At 40.7% G+C, this 14710-nt stretch overlaps 1 protein-coding gene across 1 annotated transcript in view; it reads right to left on the reverse strand.

Moving 5' to 3' along the window:
- Positions 1-13740: 13740 nt before the first annotated feature.
- plpp4 (phospholipid phosphatase 4) overlaps positions 13741-14710 on the reverse strand; it is a 36713-nt gene continuing 35743 nt past the window's right edge. Inside the window, exon 7 of the mRNA XM_034551455.1 lies at positions 13741-13949. Coding sequence (XP_034407346.1) covers positions 13741-13949 — 209 coding nt within the window. The remainder of the gene's footprint in view (positions 13950-14710) is intronic.

Here is a 14710-nt window from a genome sequence, read left to right on the forward strand (position 1 = left end):
TTCCTCACCTGCGAAACCAACCTCCCGTATCTCGCCAGCTCTCCGAGCAAAACCTCGTCCCTGATAAAAGGAGGCACGTTGTCCACCGTGACTCTGACCGCCGGTGTTACCAGCCTTTAGCCGCCACTGTGCTCACCTTCTCCACGCTGTCGAGAAAAATCACGACCGCGCTGTTCATGCGGGCTGCGGACTTCACATTGCCGTGTCCCGCCACCCGCCCCACCGCCAAACTGCAGTCCTCCACCCAGCACGCGAAGATCGGCGCGACTCTCAAGCCGTGTCTCCGTGTTAACCAGCTGAGGTCCATGACGCCGTTAGCACGATGCTAACACGCGCTGGCAGGCACACAGAACGCACTAAACCCCCTTGTGCACACAGTAACACCACACAACACTACCACATACACTACAACATACACTACAACATACACTGCTCTCACCATATACGCACAAAACACCGCTCTCAGCTCACAAACTCCGTGCTCACGCTCAGAGAGAGAGAGTGAGAGTGTGAGAGAGAGTGTGTGAGTGAGAGTGAGAGAGTGTGAGTGAGTGAGAGAGAGAGTGAGTGTGTGTGTGAGAGTGAGAGAGTGTGAGAGAGAGTGAGAGTGTGAGAGAGAGAGAGTGTGAGAGAGAGTGAGAGTGTGTGAGAGAGAGTGGGTGAGAGAGAGTGAGTGAGAGTGAGTCAGTGAGTGAGAGAGAGTGAGAGAGAGAGAGAGTGAGAGAGGAGCCTCGGGGCAGTGGAGCTGCCAGGCTGAAATAAGGCTCTTTACTATGAGGGACAGTTATTTTTGAGACCATTTTTTTTTAGCCTTGGGCAAGAGGACCCTTTGGAGTTTGCAAAAGATTATTTGGGTTTATTCAAATACAGTACGAATCGAAAGTAATCTAATTGACCCATTATCAGCTCACTGATGAGGTCTGACATCATACAGTCATTAGCTGTACTGTCTCAGCCCCACATGTGTGGAATGAGAATGTTGGGAGAAAACCTGTTTCCCCCTTGCTCCCAGTCTTTATGCTGTGTATGGCAAACTGGTTGCTGGTGGTAGCTTCATACACACAGTTATGAGAGCCGTTTCAATCTTCTCAGTCTACCCTCCGCAAAGAAATATTTAGTAATTCCACGTCTGTTAAATTATTCTTTTAAGATGTAGCAGACACCAAAGTGCAATAGAGTAAATTGTGTAAACCAACAGTGAGGCAACAGCTAGGTCGAGGAAGTCAAAATCACGATGTTCATCCAGTCGAATGACATTCAACAAACAGCTTGAGTGTATATCTGCCAATACCTATAATTAAAATACATGACTAGTATTTTTTAGGTAAACTTTCAGGGTAAATCCACAGTATTTTATCCAGCAACAGGCAGGAGAAGGTCACAGCCAGCAGCGTAACATAATTGTGATTGTCCCCTGTAAAAATGATGTTCTTGCCGCATACACACATGCAGGCAAACACAACCACTCCAGGCAATTGCAAAGCAGACAATTACTGCGCCGCCATGGCGAGCGAGGTTCACCATACAACCCCCATCCTGCAAACTGGCCTTTGGTCAGCACTGCAGACAGGAGCCGAAATGACACATTTATCAACACTAATTTACAGACTGTAAAAGATTACAGGTGGTTATTTTCCAACATTTGAGAAGCAACAATTACATTTCTACAGATTTAGATCCCTGACCAGACTCCATAATAACAAACAGACATGCCTGCTCACCCATTAGAAATTCACCCTACAGGCCCACGATTATAAACAACATTGCTCAAGCTGCTTGGAGGGAAATCGCCAGGGAGCTAAAAGTTTACGAATAGCTGTTGTACCTCATACCAAGTGAATATCACAAAATAAAATGGTTTTTTTCTGTTACAAACGTAGGAAGAATAGTGGTTCCATCATTCTAATCTGGAGCCCATAGCATGTAGGTCGCCCATGTGGTTAGTTTACAGTACATGACATAACAGTTTCAGTGCGGACAGAGAGGGTCCGATGTTAAAAGGACGCTCACTTGGAACGGGGTGATCTTCAGGCCCCGGCAGCTGGATTCTCTAAATGTTCTGAGATCATTCGAGAATCCCTGGATCACACATCGCAGGAAAATCCATTTTGCCAGGCTTCAAAGTAATGGGTTTGTGTTCGGTAAGCCAGAGCACGGACCTATCAGGGCCCTGTGAGGAGCTCTACTGGCAGCTACTGGCATGGTTGAGGTGTACGAGACAACACAGAGAGGCGGTTGTTCGTCCAGAACAACAATGCCGATACCGAAGAGGTTTACGTAGCTGAAATAGCATCAGTTGTATCAGAACTGGAGAGTATTTCCTTCACTGAAAGAAAAGAGCAAAGAACGGCACCACAGGTCAATGTTTAACATGTTTTCTCTCTTCCTCAACAAGCATCTGTAAGGATTTGATTGACAGATGCTTCATCCAATCACCTGCTTAAGTGGCTTCTTTTTTCTCTCAAACAGACGGTTTCCTGACCCGCCAGATGGTCTGTTACATAGAACCATCTGGCGGATCAGGTTAGCTTCTGGGCCCCCTGTGCACCGTGACCAGTTGCACCGTCAATATTTACTCCGTTGACACAAGCTGTGATCAGGGTTATGATAGCAGACACATATCTGTAATTTTACTCTCCACTGTGATTTTCGCAGTGTAATAAATTAAAAGGTGAATTTGAGATGTTACATGAATATATAAGCTGATGTGTGACAGTAGCTAACAATGTGCCACGTTGTGGGTTATCTTCCCTCATCTTTATAGGGCCGGTATGAGCGGGTAGAACATTTACAGCAACCAATAACTCTCTCTGGGAACGTGAGCATATTCTTTTTTTTTCAAATGTGAACTTAACCTTTTATATCAACTCAAATAAGCACAGAAGTCCTACAACATCAAGTTGTAGCACATAGGAAAATCCAATTTTTTTATTATTAACTGATATTGGAAAAGTATAATTTATGTTCCAATTTCCCCATAGTGCATGCCGCAAATATGAATGACTGCAGATGTTGTCTGAGCTGGTGTGCTAAAAAGATAAATCTGACATCTTGTGCTTCAATGGGGATTTCACATATAATATCTCTAACAATAACTGTAGATGTTTGCGATTCGATTGCCTGCATGGGTCTGTATGGACTCCTGGATTCCACTCCAGCATTAGCAGTCGTGTTTACCAGCCTGCTTCATGTTGGTCCATAACATTTGGAGATCAAAGACATATTTATCTATTCCACTCTTGAGATTTCTTCTGCACACTTCAGCTCTTTTTACTCTCCTACACACACAGTAGTACAAACACGGGTATTCTGTTGGAGCACGCTGGATATTTCAAAAGACAACTTCATTGTAAAAACCTATATCTAGCGTTTCATATTTCCATGAAAGCATGCAGGAGGCATCATTCATGGTGCTTAGATAGAGAGGTTGTTGAAGCTGAGATAAACCTGTCATCCTCTCCGGGGCACCCTTCATCCCACAGGTCTGCAGATGGGAGATAAGTCCATATTTCATGTGTGTTCTCGGAGAGATCATGGCCATAACAAAAATGACTCATTTGACTAAATTATCCATTCTGAAAATAAATGACCTGATGCCCATCACTATGCCCATAAAGGTGCCAACCATGTGGCTACTGTAGATATAAATTACCTGCTGTCATTTTCTCCCCCTAGAGTCATAGTTTACGATATTGTGCCGTCAGCTGGGTTGGTATCACATGTCGTTTTGAAATGCAGCTCCTGAGATAAATCATCAATGTTGCCAAAGTTATGAAACATGTGAATAGTTTTCTCATCAAAATGTTGTTGAGGAGCAGAGAAAGAGGGAAAATGTGGGCCTGCAGCTCAAAACATGTTGTTTGGGGTTTCAGGATCTCCGGGTCATGACTCAAAATAGAAATGTTGATCTTTCAGGACTTTTCCTTTGAAAAAATTCACAAAATCTCTAAAAAAGTACAAAATGTTTTTCGCAGTTGCAGTAATAGAGTACTGCAACTGAGAAAAATATAATGTCTTTATGTCAATATGACCTGAATATGAAGTTTGAGTTTAAGTTCTCGGATCAATACTCATACATCATTAACAAACACAAACAATTGCTAAAGAGCCTCATATTCACATGTATGGCTTATATGTACCTGATCAATATGGTGGCATGTAGGTAGAATGATCGGTTTAAAATGACCATGGTTATGTTCAACATGACAATAAGTTTTCTAACTTTAGAGTTGCTATTTGTGTGATTGGGAGCATTTATATACTCAGTATTTCTAGATCCAATTTTCATCGCACACTGTTTCTCAGTTTAACCGGCTTTTCAGTGATATTAGGAGGTTATTTCCAGTTGCTTTATATACAGTGTGACAGGCAATTAAACATGATAAGAACAACATTACGATTACCGTTTCAAAAAACAGAATATGATACCCCTAATTGACTAAATAGAGAAGGAAAGGGAAATGTATTTGCTATAAATAATACAGGTATTATAAACAACTATTCATTTATTTAGATGTTTAGATATGTTAACAAATCAACCGGTGAACAGGTTGAAGTCCCGTTTGTCAACACAAAGTAGCAATTTCTGTACTTCAAAACACAGTATAGAAATTCCACAGTACTTCAAATCTAGTTTTTTGTATTTAATTTAAACCCAAGAGGATTACATGCCGGGGAAAGCCAAAATCTCTCATGTTTTCTTTTGCCCCTTTATAGGTGCAACTACTCGACATCTCCCTCTCTGTTTAATAAAGCTATATTTGCAAGTTTTATATTTTTTTTTAAAAAGAAACACTCATTGTCTTTTAGTTCTATAGTATAGTATTTCTTCTATGTGTTCCAGTGTGTTTACACGTGGCCATAGGCAAACATGCTCGGGGAATAGCGCGTGGTATATTGAAGATGAGTTGTGCTATATGTGTTGTCTACAAAACAAAGTCAATACCAGTTTCCAGCTTTCTTCCCGAAGCTCTCATCCCTTTGTTGTATACTTGTGATATACATACATATGAAGCAGCGACAGCTATGCTTTCTCCTCAGCATGCTGAATCACTCTCTTGGTCCTCCACTTCTGAAAAGTTCTCACAACTAGGTCAGAAGCTGTGAGCATAATGCAATTCACCTGTGGCTGCTGCACCTGGAGCAGAGCAGATTGTTTTCATAATCCTTTCGCTCTCCTCCAGGAATGCTCCCAGTCACTTCAGCTGTGTCTGTGGTGTTGACAGCATTGGCTCACTGCAGTAGTGCATCACAGTGTTACCACAGAGATTATGCATATTGATTTACACTATTTCTAATGGCTGACTGCACACTGACATCTTTGTAGAGGGAGCTTGATGTCTATTGTTTGGTTGGTCATGTGGCCTTTCCATGGGTGAAGAAAAACAATTTAACACAGCTTACTGTGTGGAGAAGATTTTTCCATTACGTTGAGATGAGTTATCTTTATTATATCAGTGGTTACCAACCATCCATCCATCCATCCATTTTCAATACCGCTTGTTACCAACCATATTGCATCATTTAAATGACACCACTTTGTGAGCCCTTACCTTAGTGTTGTGCATTTTGCACAAAGCTTTGTGAAAGGTTAGAAGTAAAGACTGGGGTTGTTATCTCGGTGTGTCACGTCGCTGTGATCACACCTCAGCCATCCATAACGGCCCTGAAAGAGCCAGAGCTGAAGAAGAGGCTATACCAGTGTCCTCCATTTGTCATTGTATAACAGGGAGGCACAACAAAATGCAGTTTGCAGTCCCATATTGCTACACAACTAAACTAAAACTAAAACTTCTGAACTCTAGCAGCTCTGCTTTCACACACGATACGTCTTGTAATACGGTGGAATCGGAATGTAACTCGGAGTAGTTATTAATTTTACATGAAAAGTTAATTCAACATTCATTGTTTACGCATTAACACAGAGGTCTGTATTCCTTCTGAAGGAAACGTGTGGGAGTAAAGTCAACAACAGAATGCAGTGTGAGTTCAGCAGACAGAGAGGAGGCAATGTGAAAGAAATAGAATCATAGAATTACAGAATAAAAGTGTGTTTCTTCTGATAATAGTTCAAACTGATTAGGCAACGAATAGCAATGTCAAAGGGGAAAGCAGTGAGGCAAGGATTGCAATTTTATATACAAGCTTAATGCAAGCTTTTATTCAGATCTTACCTTGGCTTTTTGTTGCTTAACATATAAAGAATGTGCATGGGCATAGAACATAATGAATAGAGAATGAGACCCTGTGTCTCAATGAGATTGCCTCAAAATAAAGGTTTAAAAGAAAGAATTACTGTATATAGAATAAACACTAACCAGAATGGTAAAAAGTCCAGACCTTTCGTATTGATAACGGATGCAACAAAACAACATTTTTAATGTTTTGGTTCCCTTTCTTTCAGTCATTTAATTTTAATTTTATACAAGTTACACATTACCTCAAACTAGACAACGTGTTTTAGGTCACACTAGTCTTGAATAACACCATGTCGCCTCAGAGAAAAACAACAATCTGCATTTTATTGTACGCGTGAAATGACCACAGAAAACCGATGTCAGGTCATCTCCTTTTCTATTTCTATGTTGGTCATCTCATTGACCAGCCTTCAATGAGAAGCAAAAGTACAGGAACTTGACCTTCACACCATATAAATGGATTTTGACTGACATTTACCAGATACTTCTCAGATGACATGTCTACCAATCAAACAAAGAAGAGCATGAGGAAGTTCATTTTCAGTGTTGCTCAAAGTGAGGGTAAAGTTGACCAAAAACAGAATAGTTCATACAATTTCTGAAACCCATTCTCATAATTAATTGACACGATTCACTTTTGGGGGGAAAAAAAGCCCCTTTTCTTCCATTCAAGTATGTTTTGTGGTTCGCTAACTTTTATGCCACGTTGCTGAATAATATAATTACAGCTAGATGCTCTGAGTGTGAGCCAAAACCAGACTTAGCATTAACGAGAGCAAGCCTGCCACTCACTTTCCCCACAACCTTCCTTGAGGGTTTTTACTGAATGGTTCACTCTGACAGAACTGTGGTTTGTGTATTAATGAGGCAGACATGACAGAAATCACTGAGTTACGCGATATAGCACAGTACACACAGGAATTTACAGGAGCATGAAAGGTACAACTACAGCTGTCTGTTCCTTGCTATTGATCTATTATGAATGTCAGCTTCTACTTCCGCTGCGATTCATGGTGAGTCTATTGTGCATGCTACCGTACATAAATACAGTTGTTAGAATAATATTAAATAGTAACCAGGAGGAAGAGCTTTGTCAACCCAGATGATATTGAATACAATACATGGTGGTTTCTTAATGATATATTTAATTCTGATAATACTTATCAAAACATAAACCTGTGGACCTGTGCGGGACCCCCTAATATAAATCTCATCTCATCTCATTAATGTGCCTTTTTATAGTTTTTTTATTATAACTTTTGACTTCTGGGGAGCATCAGCAACACAGGACATTTTTTTTCCAATATAATTTATGACTCCACAAAAGAGACTTTGAACATATGAGTCTCACACTCTTCGGCTGCTCCATTAATTATGAGCCAATCGGATGACTCCTTTATTTGGCACATTCTTCCAAATCCAGGACCATTCATTATTCAGACATGTAGCATTTCGTCAAAAAAGTAACACCAAATTATAGAGGAGGAGGGGAGAAGAAAAATATGAATTATTTAAAACTCAAGTTGTAATGAAACACTTCCTTACAATGGCCATCACTTACAAAAGAAAATAAATCTAACTCCAATTGAGTTCGAGGTTGTTTGTGAAAAACTTGATTGATTCCAAAACATTAAATGAGTTCAAATGTATCTTTGTTGCACAAAAACACGTAGCAGAACAACCTCAAGGTGCTTGATTGTGAAGTGCAATGCTAAGGTACACCAAGACCTTCATCAGAAAAACATTTGTAAGCACAGATTAAACATTGCAACAAAGCAGCAGTTCTTAAAAAATGTACAATATTTAATTACCATGTTACCGATCCCTGTTTATAAATGGTGTCAACTATAGGTTCACGAAATCTCTTTGTAAATACCCTTTTGAGTTTGATGGAATACATGCAGCGTGTTGAAGGATACCGCAATGTTAAGTGGTGTTAGACGCCAACTGACTGTTAATGCATTAGATCCACGTTGATTTGACGACCACAGTGGCACTGCTCATCCAGAGGCGGGGAGCTGTCCTTGACAGGAAAACAATATAGATGTTTTGAGGGATGACACACTTGCCTTTTATTGAGCACTCTAATCATTCTCATAACCCCCCCCCCCCCATAGCATTTGTATCAAATGTTAGTCTTCTGCAATGCTGAATGTTAAGAAATAATGAGTTTCTCCAAGTGAGTTTGCCCGTCTGAGAGCTCTGTCGAACAAAAATAAGCCGAATTGATGGTTCCAGTTACGATAAAAATGATTTATATAAAAAGTACAGCAAACACAATTACAAATTGAATCACCCTAATATTTACACAAAATATATCCCATGGAACAGAGATCCAGTACCCGCCCCCGGGCAGACCGGCGTAGATCGGCTACCTGCCCGGCAGTCGGCACAAAGAGATCTCCTGATCTTTCGCCTTTTCCAGCCTTGTAAGCTTAAAGTCAAACACCCCTTCGTCCTCTGCTAGTCCATTGATTGGACCAGACCTCGTTCTGTTGATCCTTATCAATTTCTCCATGTTAGGTGTTGGTCAATCCCCCCGTCCACATTCCTGAGCAGTTCTCAGGCCTTAGTGCTTCCACTCATCTGCTCCATTGCTTACATTAACTTATTCAGTGGGGGCTTGATGTTTTCTGGATTCCTTCCACTATCACTTAATAGATCCCATAATTCTAATTGATACATTTGATTATTACATACAGTGTCATTCATTTGATATCACATAATCCATACAGAGTTATTTATTTGTCTTGACCCTCCAACTTGTAAACTCATCATAATACATAACCTCAATCGCTAGGAGTGCCATTAAACCTAGTTTTCTCACATGAACAAGAGTTGTATTTTGTGCATTATATACCCCAATAGAGCGCATAGTCTCTCAACACGTGGGTTCTCATGAAGTTTCAATGTGAGGTTTGTCTGTGTGATTGCGGCTACGTGGGTGTTTTACTGCTCAATGCCTTGAAGCTATAATACCAAGCATGGAACCCAGACTCTCAGAATATATTGTGTCACTTCAATGTCAACTCCTAATAAAGTAAGTGGTATTTGCCAGATGCAGAAAGACTTTGGGGCAATTATTTGGAAACACAGTGCAAATTGCCATTTAGTTTCAAGCAGGGGCGTTTGTAGGATTTAAAGAAAGGTGGGGGGAGTGGCAGTCTTGGGATGTTTGCGCGCGTAGCAAATTTTATTTGAGGCCCCTGATATCCATTGTTTCCAACAGTTCATAGATTGGTTCAATCAGAAATAGTGTGATTTTGCTCTGTAAATTTGCTTGCATTCAGTATATGATTACACAAGAGACAGAATTTCAAGGTCATAGTGATATTTTATGCTCATTTGGGCACTATCACTGAGATATAGATGAACTAGTTCAGTGTCAAATATACCATTCAATGGAAACAAATATTATAATAATGTATATATTAATGCAAAGAATAGAGAGATGTCGATAGTTATTTATTGTATTTCGAATTAGATCGTTCACACTCACGCTTAATGGAGACAGTTTCTAACTTCCCTTTCATTTGCCTCAAGTAAACCTAAATGTAAGCAGGTAACACTCGTTAACAACTACCGACAGCCACACTCTGTAACTACCTGGACTTACAGGTTCACTCTGTGCATCATTTACTTTGAGCTAAACTCCTGGCTGTCAATGAAGAGAGACGTTACTTGGCAGAGTGAGAGAGTCAGCGCAGCAACCTCCCCAAGGTCCTAGTGCCCGGGAATTATATAGTTAATTATGATGATAGGCTATTGGATTGTAATTTGAAGGGGAAGCAAACATACAAACCAGAACACACGCACATATGTAGCATGTTAGAGTTATGAATAACGTGTCCACGTGAGAAACAATAGTTTAATTTAATGGCATCACAAAAAAATAAAATAATAATAATAATCATTTTAAAGCCAATAATGCCCCCTAAAATAGGCCTAACGATGCCCCTGGTTTCGAGTGTGAGGTGAAACCAGGATATTTCCAGGCTCTCCCAGCAGGGCAACCTTCTCCACTTCGGTTGCAGCACTCCTGGGTCTGATTGAATGTGTTGTTACCCAACATCACAGAGTTTTCTATCAGCAGGGGGCAAATGTCTCTGAGTAACAACACCATTGATCTGTGGTGTCTTGCTATTCAGCAGGACTCATTTTGTGACAAGTGACAAGGCCACGGGGGTTAAATTGAGATTCAATTTTCAGCCCTTCAAAATAACTGAATTACTGCTCTGTGACGCTGAACATAGACTCTGCGGTGCCTTAAGCTAAATGCTAATGTCAACATGCCAACATAATGACAATGCCAACACTGATGTTTAGCAGGTGTAATGCAAAGCATCATAGTTATGTTTTAGCATCTCCACAAAATAGTGAAGAGCGACATCCATTGCTGTCCTATGGCAAAACAAGCCTCATTGACAAAGTTGTTGATAGCAGCCTGATTCCACACCGATATAAAAAGGAAAAAAAAACAGTCTTAAGCATACACACATTTATTGGAAACTCTCAAATCAGACTGCAACACAACCTAGTCAATAAAGCACAACACACACTTAGTACAGAGTTACATTCACACACACACCCACACACACACATTCTCAACTGCCTCACTAGCACCTTGTAATCTGTGGCCCCGTTGAAGCAAAAATTCGTTGGACTGAACTTGGGATAAAGCTCATTCAAATATTTGTGGATGCATATAATGTCATATTGTTCATTTGCAAGTGATAATAAAGTAGTAATACCTATGTTTCTGATCACAGGGTAGACATTTTTTACAGAAACATCCTCAAACCTTGATTTGTTGACCATTAGTGCGTTGAATCCAAGTGAAGAGAGGCTCAGTGCTCAGCTAACAAACGTAGGCTCCAACGGTCACGCTTAGACATGGTACATTAGGCTTTTTTGTTTTCTGCATGGACACATTTCACACAGCTGCAGTCCTTTATTGTACATAAAGTATATAAACAGCAAAACACAGCTCAAAGAGTTCTCAAGGCCAAGCATGCTTATTCATAGAAAACACTCTTTCCTCACATATGGAACTGGCATGCCATGAACAAAGATTCTTCAGACATCTATTCATTATAATTCATGATAATTTCATTAAACATTTTTTTGTGTTACTTTTATCCCTCGAGTCCTTGGGAAGGTGAAATTACTGAAAAGAAAAAAGATCCACAGAATAACACACACTGGTTGCCCTTGTGCATCTGATTGGAAAAAATAAATAAATATCAACTGTTTTATTATCTTTTTTCCAGTCTCTGTAGAAAATTACTGAACTTTCATCTCAAAATGACACATTCACCATGTGAAAGAAATCGACACCTTCTGCTACAAAAATATCAATAGCACCAAATTAAAAACAAATTGCGGAATGATGTGTGGGAACTTAAATCCTTTGTTGATAAAGTGAAAATACTTTTACAGACATGACCTCTGAACAACATTGTTTTTTTCCAATAAACACTGCACCATCTAATAGAATAATACGAAAATTACAAATTACAAACATCAGGCTGCCAATTCAGGCGAATGCAGGTGTACGGAACATAAGGAATTTGTGTCACGATAATTTTATCCCCAAATCTGCCTTGAAGATGTCAAACTCTCACAGTCACAGATCTCCAGGGAGCTGAACGACTTGTGGAACCGGCGAGGAGGTTGCAGGCTTCTCTCCAGTCAACTCTCAGAGTCTCGTCAAGTCCCGTCACAGAGTCGGAGTCAAGCTCCTTTTTTCCTCTCCGGTGAAAAGGTTCAGTCAGGGTAAAGTTTTTATTTTGTATTGCATCTGTGCGGAATTGGCCTCGTCATAAAAGATGAGTTTGAAGAAGCTGCCGATGTGTTGCATTAGTGATCGAGGTTTGAGCGCAGGCGATCCAGGTCTATTTAAACAATAAGCGGCTGTTTTAGCTGTTACTTTCTACATAAAAACGATAGTGGACACAAACTTACAAACATTCTGCAAGATAAGACATGCAAGAGAATAAAATTACAAATCAACCTTCAACATTTGGCTAGCTACTCATTTCGTATCAGTCCGTTTCAATGGGCCATCTCCTGATTCTAACACTTCACTTTTCAGTGCAAATATATAATCGTTGCCTTCCAGTGCATGAAGTCTGGTTGGGTTAGAGGTTGAGCTGAGATTGCACCGTCCCATTAATGTCACAGCAATGGGGAAAAGGACATAGTTACCAGGGCAACGAAATGACCAATCCTCCCAAACAAAACTTGTAAGAGGCTACAAATGTGTCATTTCGCATTACAGGGTGCATACAACCCAAGCAGGAAATAAAGACTTTGGTTTTTGTTTAGACGTGCTGTCCTCTATTAAGGCTGGAAATATTAATATGGATGTGGATGAATAAAACATCCCCATCGCTGCCCTGGGTTCAGGCCTGTCGTCTATTGAATGTTAGATTGTCTATTTGCGGGGCTACAGTAGAGCCGAAAGCCATTTGCAATGCTCGTGGGGCACCTTATAGTCCTAATGCGCTCATGAGCAGCAGAGGCGGACCGTCCTTAATGGGGATTAATGCAGAATCAGATAGGAGCTTGTGCCCGTCCAGACACACTTCCACCTGTCTGGTATAGATTTGACTCATTCAGCTACAATTTGAGTTCATGTCCCCGTGCAACCTCTGAGGGATAGTGGAGAATAAAGTTGGATTTTGACAAGGAGGGGAAGAGAATTGAGAAAGTAACGATATGCAGGACTGCATTGGAAAACTATACAAACCCCGAGAGAACGGGAAGAAATAGAATGAATGTAGAAGAGAACGGTTTGGGAACATTGGATTCTATCTTTGACATGGACCAGTGCTTTTCTCCAAGAGATGTTCATTATATATATATATATATTGCAGTGGTACAACCAGAAATAACTGTAAGTAGTGTCGTTGTGTTTTAAATGAAAACGCATCTAAAAGTCTCACTGAAACACAAAGAATGTCATTGGCTTTCTGGTGCTATAGTTACTGACAAATATCCCATAATTTGTTTCTTAGTGTGACATAAAACATACAGTATTCTAATGATTGTACTGGTTTGATTTCATGGTCTGATTGCTGTGACATTTCATCGGACTTGCGGTCCCCGTCCTTTAACAGCCAAACATAGATGAATGTATTCCAGCATGAAACAAACTGACAACATTTCTCATGAAGCAGAAAAAAGAAATCCATCAAAAACTGGCCATATTTTCATCTTCCTTCCCAGCCATTAGTAAGACGTGTTTCCTCAGGTTTTCAACATGTTTTTCGCTCTGCGGTGATGTCCCATATTCGTGGGTTCCTCTGACACATCGCATCTAAATATAGATTTTCAAGGCTGCTGCGCGAGAGCCAGATATTTTAAAAATAAATATAACTAATGTAGGTGTCACCGAGACGGGTTGCAACAGCATGGAAATGGGTGGGACGTATTATTGTCCACTGGAATGTGTACGAGAGCAAGTCGGTCACCGGGCGTGGGGAGGCGGGCTCGGTGGCTTGGTGAGGGTGTTGGGGGGAGTCTCGGTGGCGGCCACTAGTCATACTGGCCCTTCAGTCAAACCCTCCAGGGGAAGGCTGGTGGCATTGTCCGTGGGCTGCAGGTCGTCCTGGGGATGCAAGGGTGTGTGGGCGGTGGCAGCCAGACTGGCGTAAGGCAGATGGCAGTCCATGTGCAGGAAGGGCGGGTAGTGCTGGCGGTAGCAGACGTACGCAAACAGCAACCCGATCACTCCTCCAACAAAGGCGTCTGCAAAGTCACAAAAAACACATGTATTTTAAGATATGCATGCAGAGTTAAATAGAGCCCATGTGGAGGAAGAAAAACAACACCTGCACTTTAATTTTTATTTTTATTTCCTTTATTATTTAAATTCCTAAATGTAATATGCCCTGCTATTTAATTTAATTTAATTGTATATTTGTTTGCTGCTGCTTCAAGAAATTTCCCCCTGGGGATGAATAAAGTAAAATCTAATCTAATCTAATGAATGAGCACAATCGATCCGGCGTTACTGTAGGCTACTGTATGTGTATTCATCATGCCTGACTAGTTTAGAGCGTGATGGACGTAAACTGAAAGGCAGAGCGGTGAATCTGTTCTACCGAGGCTCACCTGCCTCTGGACAGGCTGTCTCTGTCATTTTATCATCTACGCGGAGCACTTGCGTATACTTTAAGCTACAATACATCATATAATATCACACTGCCACGGGGGGAAATGAAGCCTGTATAGCTGGGAATAGATCAAAATGACATAACCACCTATTGGCTGGAACAGCTGAAGTAGAGGATTTCCTAATATCAAAATTACATTTCTCCAGAGGTATCAACATACTCCCTATTATTTTCTCTGACTGTGTGAAACGAAATATAATACAAAATCGATTTCCACCATTCATATACTCTACAATGCATGAGCTTGCTCTGTAAATGTTTCATCGACTCCCGTCGACTGAATTTAATAGACTGTGACTTATATGCATCATACTAGTTTGGTGGCCTCATCAA

This window comes from Cyclopterus lumpus, chromosome 15 (genome assembly GCF_009769545.1).
Source record: "Cyclopterus lumpus isolate fCycLum1 chromosome 15, fCycLum1.pri, whole genome shotgun sequence".
NCBI lineage: Eukaryota > Metazoa > Chordata > Actinopteri > Perciformes > Cyclopteridae > Cyclopterus > Cyclopterus lumpus.